The sequence below is a fragment of the Anomalospiza imberbis genome, chromosome 13, assembly GCF_031753505.1.
Source record: "Anomalospiza imberbis isolate Cuckoo-Finch-1a 21T00152 chromosome 13, ASM3175350v1, whole genome shotgun sequence".
In the NCBI taxonomy this organism is placed as follows: domain Eukaryota; kingdom Metazoa; phylum Chordata; class Aves; order Passeriformes; family Viduidae; genus Anomalospiza; species Anomalospiza imberbis.
The window spans coordinates 17642735-17660367 of NC_089693.1; the positions used below are offsets into that span (position 1 = coordinate 17642735).

The following is a 17633-nucleotide window of genomic DNA, read 5'->3' on the forward strand; positions in this document are numbered from 1 at the left end:
CACGGTGGTTTAAACGTGGCCTCAGGCGCCGGCTACTTCTGAGCTCTGACAACAAGGCAGTCCTTTGCCTGATTTGGATGAAAGGCAAATCTCAAGTGCCACATGGAAATTAAAAATTAAAGGATGTAAAGCTGTATGTTCAGCCAGTTCAAAGCCTGGAGCCAGATCCTCAGAGCAACGTCACCTCACTGCCTCATCTAAGCACTTCCCAAATTCCTTCCTGATCCTATTAAATCAGCATTTTGACATGGACCACTATTATAAGGAGGGATCAATCACAGCAAAGCAAAACTCCTGGCTAAGGGCTCCAGGACCTGCTTTCTTAAGCATTCCATTCACAGATGATTAGTGAGAAGCTTGAATACCCAAGTGATCCCTCCTGTTCACTTTTCTTCTCTTTACATCTCAGGCACCATCCACCAAAACCCTCCTGTTTGCAGGTGGGGAAAAAAAAATCACCAGTTGATGGGAACCACTAAAACTCATCAGCCACTTTTGGGATGTACAACACCATTAATTGGCCAACCTCTCTGGAAAATCCTAGAAATTCCCATGTGGTTTTAAAAAACCCAAGAGATAAAATGACAGCTCTGTTTGTTATGGACACTTTAGGATGGATACGTTCACATGGCAACAGATGCAGGGTTTTGGTACTTCGGGGTCAATCACCTCACCTAGCCCAGCCAGTTGCTTCCAGACCAACACCTGCTCAGACACCCCTGCACATAAGTGTCACTAGTGAGCACAAACCAGCAGGATCCCAACCAGCCCAAGTGGTTTTGGTTAGGCACGGCCTGGCCTTCATTTCTCAGCAGCTGGGGAAGGCACTTGGAATGCTCTGCTGAAGCCTGGTTTCCCAGCCGGCATGTGCAAACCACCCGTCCACTTTTTTCTGAGATCAGAGGAGAGCATTTGGCTCCCTAAACCCTCCACAGTGACTTCCTGAGTGATGTCATGCCTCAAAATTGCTTTTAGAAACAGGCCCCAGGCTATCCTGTAGGTTGGATGTACAACCAGACTTATCAGCAACCACATGATCATGAGATGGCTTTGAAAGCAATTCCTGTTTAATTTGGAGCCATAAATGGCTTGTCAGTCGATCTGCTGTGAAGCTGCTAATGCCAATCTCTCTTCCAGACGTGTTACCTGCACTCCTGTGCTCACCTCCTCTTGCTCAACAAGTGCCATTTACCTGAAATACCAACATTCATCAAGGGTGACATGACTCTCCAGATCAAAAGCAGCTACAATGAAAGGGATCAAAATCACCAGCCTACTCTGAAAGTACAGGCTGGACCTTGGAGATCTTATGAGACACCTGGTTTGTACTTCCAGAAGGAAGGGGCAAAGGTGACATTTGGGGACCCATTACTGATGATGCCCAAGGGAAGTGAAGATCACAGACCAGGCTATTGAGGCATCACAGGAGGAGGAACACAGGAGTTAGGATGACACCAAATGCACTTTTTTTCTGCAAATAAATGCTCAAAGTGAGGCTGCTGGTAGGACACAGCTGCTAAGGATGAGGAAGAAAAACACAGTTCCTAAATTCTGGCTCTTTAGGCTGACTTGTCTGCTGTGCTGGCATGGGCTAAGCCACATGACCAGAGCTGACCACACATTGAACTCCACAGTAAATAAACACATCCTCCTCCTTGCCTGGGTCAGGAGGAGTTTCCCTGCCTTTACCATGTCCCTTTGCTGAGATAATTGAAATATTTTGGGCTACGAAAATGTTGGCAGCCCCAGCTCCCACATTGAAGTGCCTCCAAAGCTGGAGCTGGGCAGTCAAGAAAAGCCCTGTCCCAGTTCAGGGATGCTCCTCAGTGCCAAAGGTTGGATAAAGAAACTGCAGGGATCCTCTTATCTCCAAGGGAAGATCTCCAAAGGGACAAAGTTTCATGTTACGTTATCCTGAGGGAAACTTGCACAACCAGAGGTGCTGGAAACAGGGAACGTCACCTCTGGAGACACCAACCTTCCCTGCTTTGAGCGTTACCAAGGACCGCCTGTCATCACAACCCAACCCATCCGAGCCCCAGCAGCTGCAGCATTATGAGAAAGGAAAGGAGGGTGGCAAAGACTGAGGTGAGGACAGCCGGGGTTGCATCACCTTCCCAGGATAGAGTGGCATTGCTTGTACCACCTGGATTTCTGCTCAAATCTAGGAAGTGGCACAAATTTATGAATTCAATCCCACCATTTTAAGTAAATTCCATGCTCTCTAACCACTGAAATGGACTTGTAATAAGGTGAGAACATTCAGTTCTCCTTTAGTAGGGTGCCACTGCCTCTCTTAAAGGGGAGGAATTCAGAAGACGAAGGACATTCTATTCTTGATGGCACTCAGAGAGCACATGGTGAACAAAACCAGGCAGAAGAAGCCACTTTTCTTCCCCTAGAAAAAAAGAAACCATGTGTATCTAATTTTTCTTGTGGCCATTTGGCATTAAAGCCATTAAAAACAAGCCTTCATAATATCCTTGAAGGATATTTAATTCTGTGTGGAAGGGAAGCCACTGAGATGCAAGGACTGATTTAATGGGCACGTTTCAGGAGACAGAATCAGACTCCTCTTGACTTGTTCTGGACTTCTCATTAACCTCAGAGCAGCCATAAAGACACGCCTGGATATCTGCAGCTCCAAGCAGTGGTTGTAGGAGCTGAGGGTGCTCCTATCACTTCCTTCCCCAGCACACGCCTGCTCAGAAGGAAGCACTGCACACCTTTAGAGGGATATTGGGAAAATGAGACGTCCTGGGATGTGTGCAGGGATAGCACAAGAATAGATGGGAAAAGGATCAGTGCCCAGACATGCCTTGGAAATGAAGACTTTGGCTTCACAAGCAAGTTAATTTTGGAATGGGGATGGAGAAGGCTTTGCAGAAGAGACACAGATCTGTATCTCAAGTGTAGACCTGAGTTTCATTCAGTAGCTGCTCAAATAGTCAGAAACTTCAAGAAAGGATATAAAAATGTATATAAAATCTGTAAAATCAATCAATTTTGAAGCAAATGTGCTTTTATCCCCCCTGAAAACAAGCAAGCATTTGGCAAAGTACCATCTCAAACTCCATAACTTCCAGGTTTTCCACATTCCAGGGTGCCTGGAGGCACCACATGCTGTATGCAGTTCTGCACCCAAACCTGTCCTCCTAAAATTACTATTTCCTTGATATTGGCACATTCATTATTTTTTTAAAGCTTCTTGTCCCCTCATACTCCCACCACCAACAGCTGCTGCCTTTGACATAGGGAAGTTGCCTTTTCTGCCTGCTGTTTAGTCAGGAAAGGTGTTTAGATCCAATCACACGGCAGAGAAAGAAGGAAGAGAAGATAAGATTGATAGACACGATAGGAAAAATGTCAATACAGTAATTTTTAGGTACAGACAGTGCTCTCCCATCCCAGATCCCTGGCCATGCCAAGGTAAAAGCAAGAGCCTTACCGTGGGCTCCTCTCGTTGATGGTGTTGACTCCCTGGAGGTCTGAGAGCGGTGTCCGCGGGCTCTTCCGAGTGATACCTGAAGCAGCACATGAGGAAGACGTTTCCAACTGGCTCATACCCAGCAGACAATTAGCAGAGCCATCCCCACAGACAATTAGCAGAGCCATAGCTGAGGCCTGACTCTGGTGTGGAGCGGCGCGGACGTGTCCTGGCACATGCCGGGCACAGCCGGGTGCCAGGGATGCCATCGCTCCCCAGTCCCACCTCCCTGCCAGAGTCATCACTCTTGTGAGTAACACTGTTTGCTCCAGCCTCTAATTCCTCTCCCACACACGCATGGGATGTTTTAGGGACATGCTGTCCCAGCTAGCAAACGGGGTGAGGGAAGGAGATGATGCGGGGGGAGCAGCCACTCATGTCCAAGAGATTCCCAAGCTTCCCACCGTGCATGGGATAACCCAGCTGCATGGGCAAAACACCTGGGCATAATTAGAATGCTTGGAAAAAATGGTCATTTATTCCTTAGACACTTCTTCTCTCCCTCCCTCCAAATATATGGACATGTGCAGCAAATAGGAAATGCTTTATATACTATTTTATAAATGCTTGATTGCCTATTGAGCCTATATCCTTTGATACCTGGAATAATTTATTTGTAATAAAATATATCTAACAAAACAATATATTAAATAAAGTATCTATTTTGTATTCAGCCAAGGAAGCTGCCACACATGGTTACAGTGGCAGCTGTTATCTTCCCTGAAGTGGAAATGTTTTGTAACCAAGCACTTAGGAAGACAGGAGACAATTATTGTAGACAACAAAACAATTTCAGTCACCAAACCACAAAAATATAAAGATCTGATAATGTGGAGTTTGACATGAAAACAGCTGAGCAATTTTATAACTGTCTCAAAATCATTGCTGTGAGACAGGAAAAATCACAGCTCTCACCTCAGCATGGGAAAAATGTGTTTTATTCCACCCTGAAACATCTACAGTGGGGAAAAAAATGGGAAAAAAGCTTTCTAAAAAGAAAAAAGTCTAAACTATGGTTTGTAGCAGGACAGGAGGAAGCAATGGCATATCCCCTCCTCCCCATATTTATAATTCTACTATTTCATGCAGCCCAGCTGCTGAGCTAAAAGGTGTCCTGGCGATTTTTTTATTCTGAAAGATGAACACAAAGCAAATATGCTGAGACCTGAGCTCATCCTGCTGTTCTGAGCCTGGAATTCCCTAGAGAAGATAAATTCCTACCAAAGACATTCCTTTAACAGGACATTTACTGCCCTCCTTGCCCTGTTAACGTGTTCTAACAGCTCATCTTGAAGCTGAACACGAGAATCTGCTCATCTTGAACTGGGCAGGAGATCCCTGAAAAGGCTGATGGTCCACCTGGTCAAGTTTTTGCATCTAAAGGTGCCCAAACATTCTGGAAATGTCAACAAAAGAAAATCTGAGGGTGTGTTGTCCCTTTGCCCATTTGTCTATCTTTGAACCCTGCCTGTGCTCCAAGGCAGGACCAACCAAATCGCTCCTGCTGAGAAGGTTTGGTATCTCCAGCCCTGGAGGCTTTGGGAGAGCAAGGCAGGTAATGCATCTGAGTGCTTAACAATACCCAAGCTCAAAACTCTTTTCAATCCCTCTTTTTGCCATTTAAGCCATTTTTGGGTTACATTTCTTGTCCTAGGAGTGTTCTTGTACCTCTTTCAAGACCGGCATTTCTGTGTCCAAAGTCCTGATTTAGAGCACAGAACTCAATTGCAAATAGGGAAAAATTGGAATAACCAGGAGTCTGCTTAAAATATTGCATTAGTACTTTGTATAGCTAGTTTTAGACTAAGAAAGCACCTAATGTCTAGCTGGATCTTTTTTTAATATAGATTAAATTAATATATTTTAATATGCCTGGGTACTCCCCCGGTAAGGCCCAGAAGGCTTTTCTTATCTAACGGAGTCCATGAAAAATGGGATTTCACTGGTATTACCAAGATTTTTTTAATGCCTACCCTTCTTTTTGGAGCAAAATTTGTCTTCCTACCCTTCTGTCGGGCTCAGACACAGCTTGATCTGGTTTACACTTCAGGCAGAAAATTATCCTGATTTTTGAAGCATATTCCCTTCCTTCAGCAGGAGTGTTTCAGAAAGATGGACTGATTTACCTAACAGGTCTTTGCCCTTGTTGAGAAGAGTTTTGGATAAGCCCTGTCTAGTCCCTATGGATGAATGCCAACCGGCAGACCTCCAGTCTTGAATCAGAGGCGTCTAAACCCAGTGCCTTGCTCTGGAGGAACTGGTGGCATAGTATTAGGGAAGCAGCTGATGGCAAGGGAAGGGCGACCAGCTGGCTCCAGAAGCTGAATACCAGGGGACTGACAGGGAATCTCAATAAACTCATCAAACCAATTTGTTTTCTCTCTTTGTTCAGAACTAATTGCACAGTTCAAGACAAGGAGCTGACCTTGGTTCCTGTCTCAAGGTGATGTGGATGTATAACTTGTGGGAAAAGCTGAGTCCCCAGGTCCAAGCTCTCCTGTGGGGCCCAAACCCTGATGGATTCTGAACCTGAACGTTCCACAGGCTCCAAGCCCACTTCAGCTTGCCAAGGCTGGGAGCCTGGCGAAGCAGGAGCACACCACGTGGGAAGGATCTCTGAATGCAGAACAAGAATTACTTGTTTGCCTGGTCAGATGCCAATTCACAAACTGTGGCAATGTTCTTCTTAGACCCACTTGTTGGATTTATCCTAAGAGATCCCAAATTGCGTGGACTCATCTATATTAGTGAGGTTTTGAGGTGTTGAGCTCAACAATGAGCTCAACTTCCTGCTTCCCACTAAATTAAAGATCTAAGTATCTCTTGAGTTGTATGAATTTCCTTTTTCCCACCTAAGGAACTGCAAACGAAACCCCCCAAAATCTCCCATATTGCTGATTCAACTTAAAAATTAAATCGGTTCATTAACTGCAAGTAAAATTACTCTGCTGATAACCATCTTCCTTTCCAATGGTTTCTTAGTAGTATCAGTAAGGTCACTTGGCACAACACCTCTTAATAAAATCTAGAGTCAAGTAAAATTTAGTATCACACATTCGTATTTTCCTATAGCAGTGTTGGAAACTTGTTAAATTAAGTTATGAAAGCCTAAAATCAAGACCTAAACCACCACTGCTCTCCCAACCCCACATGCTGCAGGAAGCACAGATATCTGACAGAAGGTTTCTAACAGGAAAACCATATTTATGAAGATTTAACATGCACCTACTGTACTTACTGTGCTCAGCTCTACAGAAAAAATGATGGTTTCCACTTACACCTAAGTTTCATGAGGTTTAAGCAAGTTGGGCTGAGGCTTTGCCCATGCAGAGCAGCTCTATTTCTGTCAACTTTAACACACAACATGAATGAAGAGAATAATGGTAGGAAAATAATATATCTAAACATGAGAGCACCAAATATCTATTTAAATATAAAAATAAAATAGAGTAATGCAGGCAAGAGTGTCCATGTTGTCATGCAGGATGAGTTTATTACATGACAGAGAAGTGAAGACAAAGAAATGGAGACCAAGTGCATCATTCCGTAAAATAACATTGGCAATGCCTCTGTTTTAAGTAAAAGCCCTGGGAGACAATAGTTTCACAAGTTAAAGATATTTCTGAAGTCCAATGAAATCCAAATTAAGTTGAATTCCAGCTGCACCAGCTTTGTATCAGGAATATTCTTTATGAATGTCAGTGAGTAAACGGGAAAATTGCCAACAAAACGATTTTTGCAAGATCTCAAGATTTGCTTTTAATTTGACTCTTCCAACTCTGCCTAATCATTTCCCAATAGGTTCAAAACTGCTCTGAAGCAGCTGGTTTGATCATGGAGGCCTCCTCAGGTGCTGGTTTTTTATCCTTTCTACATGGAATGCACCTGGTTTCCATTTCTGGACATGTGAGTGTGGTATCAGAGGGGAGGGCGGGTGGTGGAGCCTTACTGTACTTCTCCTCCTTGCACCTCTGCAGGATCTCTAAGCTCCTCTGATGAACTGGGTGGTGGAGAAAGCTAAAACTATCCACACTTTTCAAAACCGCACATGGCACTGCATCATCATGCCCTTGGGAAGCAAAATAAAAACAAACAAAAAAAAATGGAGAGAAGAGAAAGACTTTATAAGCAGAAGTCAGGAGAGGGGAAGGAACAAGCCCAAAGGAGCTCGAGGGTCACAGGTTTTTGTGCTTGACACGATTTAACTGTGGTTTCCTCCGCATGGCACTGTGGCATGGAAGCAATGGGCTGGACCATGTCCCAGTCCCAATTATAATCCTCATTAGACAGAGCATAAACACTTAATAATCACTCCAAGATTACTTGGGCAAAAAGAGGATTATTAGATAAATCTTTACTTTTATTAACTAATTTTTAAAATCCTTTCTGTGCCTCTGCCCAGTGTTGCCTGCAAATCCCTGTCCAGATGCTCCATGACACAACCACCTGGAATTCGCATCATGCATCCAAGTGCTACGTTTTGCTCAGCTTTTGGCAATTAAAAGGAAAAAATGTAAATTATTTGCATTAAGCACCATTTCAATATTCCCTGAGGGCAGAGAACACAGAGTCTGGAGTTTGGCAGGACAGGTTTGAGTTGGAAGAAACCATCAATGTGTAGCCAAGAGGACTTCTGATGGCCCAACTGTGAGCACAGGATGGAGGAGAAGTGACAATGTGCCAACACACAGTGTCTCTCTGTCATTGTTGACCAAGTCCAGGATGTGCCACACTCCCAGTGAGGCATGGGGAGGTCACCGTGGAGTCACTTTGTGCCAGCATCTATGGGAGCATTTCATATCAACACATAAAACCATCGGACAGGATTGATCTGAATTTTCCACAGGAACAGTCAAGGGGCGTCTTCCTCACCTTAACACCAGTGAGACCTCAAACACCAGGCTTTTGATTGCTGTCACCTTTATTTGGCAAGTACAGCCTTTTTTATTGATTATTTTGAGGACAGTGTTTTTTTTGGTGATCAGCTTTAGGAATAAATCTGCAGAAGGCAGTGGGATTATTTTTAAGCAGGAATTGCCCAAGGAGCAACCCTTGTTGGCCAAATCCAATTGCTGAGCCCATCAAGGACAGGCACAACCTCAAGACCACAAAACCTTCATCAGAGCAAGGATTTAGGTCCAGCAAAACCAAGGCTCTGCAGCCTAGTTTGTATGAATAGCACCACTTTTTCCACTAAGTTTTTGCCACGAATCAGAGGCTTTCGCATAATCAATGTGTATTGATGACAGCAAACAAAGTCAATCAGCCAATTTTCTTTCCTAAAAAGCTTGACAGTGTTCCTTTAATCCAAGTTCACAAACAAATCCAGTTCTAACATGCAGTTCTATTGGACCATTTCAATCCTCATTGATAAACTTAGTAATAAGAAGAATTTAAAATCAAATTATTGAAGAGTTCCACCCTTCAGCTTAAGTGCAGCTCGCCTGGCATCTTTCATTCGAGCAGCGTTGACACCACCCTAAGAAGCATCACACAGCAGAAACACAAAGGTACCAAAGAAAATTCACAGTGACACCACTTTGCTGCTCTTCATCTTCAAGTTAATGAGGACAATCACACAACTACCAAAAGTTGCACTAGGAGAGTATCAGGAGCAAAAAAAAAGAAGAGTCCCCAAAGCCAGCAAGAAAACATGCTGATTATCCTTCCAGAAACATCTGCTTGGCATGGAGGAGACAACCAAAAGGATGATGTGGGAAAGGAAGCAAAGCAAAATTTTGCAGAGTTGCTTAGATGTAAGCCAGGGAGTTTTTTGGAAAAAACCTGTTGGGTATTGCAAGCATAAAAGCATGAGAGATCCAGCTGGGGTTCAGACAAAGAATGCAAAGAACCTTTAATTAAAAGAAGCAAGTTTTGGATATTTCCCTGCTCCCTCACTTTACCTGCCTGATGGGTGGGGAAAGGACCTCAGAAACCAAGAATGGGCAGCATGTCTTGAAAAAATATCTGTACAAATAATAATGTCTGTAAAAATCACACACTAAGTGTGTGCATGTGGATGACTGTGTGAGAGAGGCTTTTCTTAGTTTTCTTACATCATTTTGTCAGCAGCTCCACATCTCTTGGCAGGCAGATGCTCAAATCAGGCTAATTAAAGCCATCAAGGTGTGATAAAAAACAAAATAAACCTCAAACATGTGCTGCCTTTGGTTCTCTGCTTCTATCTATCAAGATGGGATAATTTGAGTGATACTTTGATAACTCACAAATGTTTTCTGCCATAAAGGCAAAGCATCAATCTGGGGCTTTTCTGCATTATTTTGGAGAAGGGAAGGGAATTCCAGCACCTGGCAGTGGATGCATCATATTACACCAGCCCGTCGTACTGTCCTGACACTGGCTGAGCCTTCTGCCCATGTCTACCTCTTCCACAGCCACCTGCTTTGGTGACAGGATTTTGGAGGAGGACGATGGAACGGGGGATGGGTGTAAGGTCACACCAGCAAAAACACAATTAAACCCCGCTACTGATCGCACCTTGCTAAGTGTGACCTGGGCAAAGTCAGAATCCCAGAACAGTTTCGAGTTGGAAAGGACCTTAAAAATCATCCAGTCCCACTCCCTGCCACGGGCAGGGACACCTCCCACTACAGGTTGCTCCAAGGCCTGTCCAACCTGGATGGTCATGCTTGGACATGGTGGGCAGCTCTCCAAAGAGGGCAAGGACAGTGATCCCAGCTCTGCCACTGCTTGTAGATTAAGTTTTTCCCATAGATAAGGTGTACCTCAGTATGGAATTTAGATTTAGGTAATCACCTCCCAGTAGTGTTGCCTGTATAATGGAGACTTTTTCCCAATTTGATGCACATAAAAGTTCAGGCTATAAATCATCTGAGGATTGCTGGTAAGTTTAAGACAAACCTTATCTGGCTTTCTGAGGGGTTTGTTTTTCCTTTGACTCAAAACCCAGAGGGTACAATGCAAAATGCCATTTGAATACAGGCAAAAGGACATGGACAGATAATGGAGCAACATCATGAAAAGGTTTAGAAATTCAGCCGTCACCATGTATTAGTTAATTTTGGTATGGAAAGAGAAGGCAATAAAAGAACTGAGTCTCAGAATTGTCTCAAGACCTCCTGGTCTCATCCAGTTACATATATATATCTATAATCATATCTATATATTGATACAGATATATAGAGGAAGAGAGATATAAGCAAGTTACTGCTACAAACTCTGGACTGAAAAGCAGGAGTGAGGAGACAAGCAGAGCAGTGTGCAGGACCAGTTGCCAGAGACACAGAAAGCGAAGCAGGGCTTGAAATCAGCTCTTATTTCCTGAAACGGAACGATTTTTTCTTATCTTCTGGATTACCTCATTTGAGTTCAGCCTGGGGTTTATGCAAGATGAAAATGCAAAGATGGATTTTGGAAGCTATCTCTTTGGAGTGGCCTTTCTCCCAAAGCCAAACATCTTTGCCATCTCTCTCTTTGGTTACTCTGTCCAAAAACAGTGCCTTGGTGTGCCAGACAGACCTAGGCTCATGAGAGTCAGCTCTTCTCTTATGCCACATCCGGGAGGTGTCAGAGGAAGAACCTCAAGTCCTGCAAGATAATTTTTTGCCTCCTGCTCTTCTTGGGATTTGCTCCCAAGAAAAAGATTCTTTCTGCTTGAACAGTTGCCTCTCTGTGCTCCTTGTCCCAGGCTCCCTCACTCTCCACCATGCAAACCTCACTGATTACAAAGTAATTCATGGTGCGGCTCTGCCTTTAATTTTAACCCAGCTGACATTTTCCCTGCTGAGGCTCTAATTCCATCAGGGATTTCAAGCCCTCTTGTGCCCAGAAATGAACAGCAATAGCTTGTACCCGTCTTTGCAAAATTGCTTTATGCTGAGAAATGGTCTAAAAGCACAGCCAGGTCTTGCCTGCCACAGCATGATGATGCACCATCACTTTCCTTTAATTTAATGCCCCTGTGATCCGTGGTTCTGGATGACTGCAAAGCCATGAATTTTGCTAGACAAGAGACATGCTCTCCTGCAGCTGAAAGGGTGAACAGTTTGGAAAATCATAGGAAGATTTATTGCCTTTTTTTGTTTCCAGATGTAACTAACGGTTCAAGAATTATTACAAAAATAATTTGCCTTCTTTGCTGGATAATTTGTATGTCTGTTTGAATAACTTGTGTTTTTCTATCCATGCATCCTACAAAAAAAAATTAAAGCAGCAGTAAAATGAAAATATTTCCTTATGATACATTAAAATCCAAATGTACCTTTAAATGTGACTTCTGAAAAAATCTACCTGCTAATTCAGCAAATTTTCTAATAGATTCAAAACTCCTAATAAGTCAGGCTACTTAAAACAGGGTAATAACATGTTAGACCCAAATTGCTACTGGAAAACAGCCTCCAGGACCAGGTACTGGACACACATACCAGTTTTCTTCTCCACGAATCGTTTTCCAGCCTCCCTAAATGCAACCATGGCCCTGAAAAAGGCCCTCAGGACAGCCCAGCGGAAAACAGCCACGGGATCAATCCCGATCATCCCACAGATAAAGGCGTTCTTGCTGCTCCGCAGGAGAGCCACGATGTCCGGGCGCATGTGATCCGTGTTCTTCTCCCGGAAATCCTAGGGAAGGAGGAGGAGGAGGAAAGAGGAAAATAAATATCCACATGATACTCCAGGTAGGATCTTCCAGGCTATCTCTGGACCAGCACAATTATTGAATCCTGTTTCTTTTGCCTCTCCTGCTCCTATATTTGATACCTCTTTATGATCATCACCTCGGATGCTTATAATGTGCATTCATTGCATCTCAAACATGATGAGAGATTTGCAGCTGCAAATCCCGAGGCTATTTCTCACACAGGAGAAATGGCTTGTCTGGTCACCGGAATTCCTTCTGCTAATAACTGGCATGAATAGAAACGGGGTCAACTTTGTAATCATTCACACGGGATTCCAGAAAGTACCTGTAGCAGTGGGATGTGGAGACCTAAGCACACATAACCTGTAATAAAAGTGGCTAATGATGAGGAAAACACTGGGTTTTCTACACAAACCAAGCCCAGAAAGGCTACCAGACACCCAATTTCAACTTGTTGTTGGGGTGTAGCACTGAACTCACTGCACCTCCCTAAAGTCTTCCTGAAATGCCCACGTGAAGGAGGACAGGAAGACCCTGTCCCTACTACCTTTTCATTTCCCCAAACACTTCTCTCCTGACCCTCCCATCTTCTTGGGCCAAGTCCTCTCCAAAACATCTCTGTGGAGCCTCTGGGGCTTTCCTTCCCAATCCCAGATTTAGATGAAAGCAACTGCTGGGGAACAGCTGGGTGACAGACCTTGACTCCGTACTTCACTTTGCCCGCATAGTGTTTGATGATGAAAGCTGGCTCCATCACTGCTGGGAATTCAATGTAGGAGTTCCCGTCATGTTGACGCTTGAATTTGTCCAGCAGCGTCTGGTTTGTGGCTTGAGGAAAACTGAGTGGAGAGAATTGAAAGGAAGAAGCTACAAACGTAACAGGAAAACTTTTCCACTTCTTTCATGTCCACAAAAGGGAAAACAGAGACATTCTGAGCTTCCACTTCTGAGTAGAGAGAGCCAACCCTCCATCCTCCAACTTCATGGAAATCTGCAGCATGGGGATGTATTTCACACCTTTACCCAATTTAAGTTGTTTTATCCCAGTACAATATCACTGGGAGAGTGTCACTGCTGGTCTCTTGTCAATGAGACAAGAAGTGGGGGAGAAACTTGCAAGGCAAATGGTGGGAGAAGACCTCGTGCCCCTGGCCACATGGACCTGAGCTGGCCTCAGCAAAACCACCTGGCCTTTCTCTGCCTTTCACATGGAGGAAACTGGCACGAGCATCCAATGGGAGAACTGTCCTGCTCCCAAGTTTCCACACCAAGGCAGCCCCAGAAGCCCACGTTCCCCCAAGAACTTCTCCTGAGACAGATGGATGCAGCCAAGGATGCAAATCTGAGCTAAGTCCCTGATGCCCATGAAACCCTGTGGAAATGCAGCCCCTATGGACAAGTGCCCTCACTTCACTCTGGTTCAATTTTCACCAGTAAAATGTTAAATCCACCTTATATCCCAATAACAGCACCTGCTTTGACTCATGCATCTGAGTTCAGCACCTTCACACTGTCACACCCCAAGAGACAGGGAAAGAAATGAAGAAAGAAGCAAAGGAAACCTTTTCCCTTCCCTTTAATTGAAGAAATTCTTGAAAGTAATTTTAATTATTATTTTTTAAGGCTTTTTGCTCAGCTGGCTGATTGTCCACTCTGTGTGTTGCCACCTCAAAAACAACACTAGAAACATCAATCAGCCCAGTGAGCTATTAACACCTTTCTGGGAAGTTGGTTTTTTTTTCCAGAAAACTGAAGGATAAACACATTTTAACGGAAAAACAAATCTCATTTCCAAAGCCAGCATTTTCCTACTCACTTGCTTTCCTCATCCAGCAGATGGAGCAGCCCCGTTGGCTTCTTGCTGATCAGGTTGATGCAGCTGGAGTTGTCTATGTAGTCGATGTTGTGCCAGCTAATTCCTTCTGCTCTATATTCCTCCTAAAAAAAAAACCCCACAGATTACATAATTCTGATTTGGTGCAAGCAAAAATAAAAGACAAAATCCAAAGAGTTTTGTGGAAGCTGATACACCATTTACCAAAACAGACATCTCTCCTGTAAATATTCCATTGATGCTTTCTGTGATTAAAAAAAAAAAAAATAAAATAAAGAACCTCTGGAACAACCTGAAACAAAGCAAACCACAGAGCATTTCCCAATTTCAGATGTACCAGATGTTTGTCCAGACACAGGGTGGCTGTGTGGGAGTCCAAGACTGCCAAGGATGTCCAGCATGTGCAGACTCCCCTTTCCTTTTCCTGGATTGCTTCTAAATCACAGCACAGTTTGGGCTGGAAGAGACCTTAAAGCTCTTCTCATTCCACCCCCTGCCGTGGGCAGCAACAACTTCCACTAGCCCAGGTTGCTCCAAGCCTCATCCAACCTGGCCTTGAACACTTCCAGGGCTGGGGTAGCCACATCAAATCGTGCCCTGTGGCAGTGGAAGCCATTCCCTGTGTCCTGTCCCTCCATCCCTGGTCCCCAGTCCCTCTCCAGCTCTCCTGGAGCCCCTTCAGGCCCTGGCAGGGGCTCTGAGGTCGCCCTGGAGCCTTCTCCTCTCCAGGTGAGCTCCCCCAGCTCTCGCAGTCTGGCTCCAGAGCAGAGGGGCTCCACCCTCAGAGCAGCTCCATGGCCTCCTCTGGACCTCTCCAGGAGCTCGATATCTTTCTGATGTTGGATCCCAGGGCTGAGGCAGCTCTGCAGGTGGGGTCTCACCTGCGTGAGGCAGAAGGACAGATTCTCCTGCTTCCCATGCTTTGGGATCTGGGGGGTTTTGGGGTTCCCAGTGCATGTGGCTGGCGCGTGTGAAACTTCCCACCCATCAAAGTGTTGCACAATTTGCATCAATTAATATTTAGTATCCAGTTGCTGGAAGGAAATTGTGGTACAACATATTAATTACACAGAAAAAGCAGTAAACCTCCCTTTCCGGCTTCCCTAGGCTCTGCTCTTCTTTATCCCCCACTATTAATGGCCAGTGCTGAATGTGCTAACGAAGAGACCTCCAGCTATACAAAGTCACTGCTCCAGGGCCAGCAGAACCACCACCCTCTACAGTAAACGTGAATATCTGCCTCCAAATTCAAGCTGAGGCAAAAAAAAGCTATTCATTTTCTACCAAAATAGTTCCAACCCTTGCTCTCCCATAAAGGTTATCTCCTCTGAGACATACTTGCAACTGGATTACTTCAAGAAGCCTTACGCAGAATATTTTAGGGCATCTAAATGAAAGCAGAGTTTAAAAATCATAATTTTTATCATATGTTTGAAGACTTGTGACTCGCTGTCTAAACAGAGATGTTGAACCATGCACCTTACTCCATGTGTTGGACAAAGTCCTACTGATCCAGCTGCCTTTTTATTTCTATATCACAGGACATTTTGATGACAGAATTGAAGGTAAAAAGGAAACAGGTTTCAAAATCCCAAGAGGATGCATCTTTCTAATAATAATCAGATTCATTATTATTGGTGCCTCTGCCTTTATTTTTAATATGCGCAAACAACTTTAAAAAAGTATGTACATCTTCATCCAAAATTAACATGAACTCCAGAGATATTCTTAGAAATAAAGAGTCTGAAGAGCCTTGAGACATTTCACAAGGAAATTTTTGCTAAAACAACCCCTAGAAGGTCTTGAATTCAGTACTGGAGACATTGTATAATCTTACAACAACAGTACAGACAAATACAGATGTGTGCTGCCTTAGAAGGAGTTTTTAATATCCCTAAAGCCTTTGTGATTCAAAATATACAACATCCCATTGGGGAAAAAATCCAGAAAATAAGGAATGGCTCTGCATAGTGAATTTTGTTTCCTCCTTTTATTTTTTAATCTTTTACCTTCAGTTCTTGCTGAGCAATCAGGACACAGCAGAATCTCACAACAACATTCTCAAGGCCCTGCTGAATTACAGGCAATCAAAAATCACAGATTTGATTAAACCTCGTGGCATTCTGCAAGCCAGGAAAAAGCTTCTATCCAGCAATCGCAGGCTGCGTATTTTGGAGCAGGCACGAGCTGCTCCTGAGGGATTTCCCTGAGAGTCAATGGGAGTCAGCATCATCCATCAACTGCCTGCTTCCAACAGCCCTTAATGGAGTGCAGGGTCCATTAGGCCCAGCTTTGCCAGCTCAAGACTGGTCAGGAGCATGCAGAGAGCAATAAAACCTTGGCGTGATGAGCCAAGAGCAGCATTTTTCAGTGGTGACAGGCGGGTGTTACCAGACTTATATATCTATTATAATGACTCTTTGTTGAAGAACTTGTTGGGGGGCTTTACATTTTTTGCCCCCCCCAAAAAACCCCATCAATCATGTAGAGTTTTAAATGTCCACACATCTAAGCTGAGAAACCATTGCTCTGCTCTAGAAGGCCTCTAGATATCCATAATTCCACATGGGACATTCAGCAGCTGCACAGCAAATGTGCTGTGAAACTCCTCTGGCCACACTAAAAACTTATACTGCTGCTGAGATCAGTGCAAAAGCACTGATCAGCAATGCCAGATATGGAGTTTTTTAAAATAGTCTAGTAAATGACCAAAAAATACCAGAGTTCAAGGTCTCTACTTCTCTGGGCTCATTTTCAGCTGTTCCACAGACCTGATGGTCAGTCATCAGGTCCCTCCTGGCCTCGTTTCCTTCAGCTGCAGGATTTTGGCTAATTCTCCCTCCTCTGCTACTTTTTTCTCTGGGCTGGGTCAGAAACCCTCACTCCCAGGCTCTGGGGTTCTTCCCTCCCTTCCATCCCCAACACAACCTGTTCTTGTTCTGGCCAAATGAGAAGAAGGATTCAGGTCCTCAACAAACAACCTTTTCCACAATAATTCAGAGATTTACTCTCATTTCAAGACAGGCAGCAGGAACTATTTCAGAGCAACTGCTCCAAAGCTTAAATGGAAATAAATTCCCCTTATTCCTTTTCCCCTAGCATTTTTCCAGTTCTTTATTTGGTTGCCTTCAGGATCTGAGCTCAAAAGATACAAGAGGTATGGCTTTGGGATGGCCTGCTGTAATTTCTGGGGTATTTGCTGGTCTGCAGAACACGCTACAGATTGTTCACAAAAAGACAAAAGCTACAGGATAAAATCACTGCTGTCTATTAAACTTAATTAAATTGCAGTTGTTAATATTCCATGTGATTCCTATATTCATATTGTAATGACCATCTTCCTGTAGAATTCAGGGGATATCCTGAAAAGCTACCTCCAAAATATTCCTTCATCTCTGAGTATGACAACAAAGCCTCTGCCATCCTTTGATGGATGCAGGGTCCTGGAGCACTGGATTGTTAGGGAATTCCATTCAAACATGATGCTTTCATTTAACAAGACAAAAACAACATGAAACACTTTCATTCAAACAGAAACACCTCAAGTTGGGGATTGATTAAAAATCAAGTTAAATTTATACCTTGATTTAAAACTAAGTTATGTTTAGGGGCACATTCAAATGTCCTGCTCCTGGAAGATCATTTTTACATTAAGAACCAAATTGTTGACATTACCACTATCTGCAAAAGGT

At 43.9% G+C, this 17633-nt stretch overlaps 1 protein-coding gene across 10 annotated transcripts in view; it reads right to left on the reverse strand.

Moving 5' to 3' along the window:
• The window catches only part of MYO9A (myosin IXA), a 171426-nt gene that overhangs the window by 32691 nt on the left and 121102 nt on the right, over positions 1–17633 (reverse strand). For 9 of the 10 annotated variants that reach the window (XM_068204295.1, XM_068204293.1, XM_068204292.1 and 6 more), the window contains 5 exons: positions 13924–14045; positions 12805–12946; positions 11893–12088; positions 7437–7556; positions 3449–3524 (listed from right to left, as the gene is read on the reverse strand). In XM_068204295.1, the coding sequence (XP_068060396.1) occupies positions 3449–3524; positions 7437–7556; positions 11893–12088; positions 12805–12946; positions 13924–14045 (656 nt within the window). The remainder of the gene's footprint in view (positions 1–3448; positions 3525–7436; positions 7557–11892; positions 12089–12804; positions 12947–13923; positions 14046–17633) is intronic. The other variant, XM_068204297.1, reaches the window with a different exon arrangement.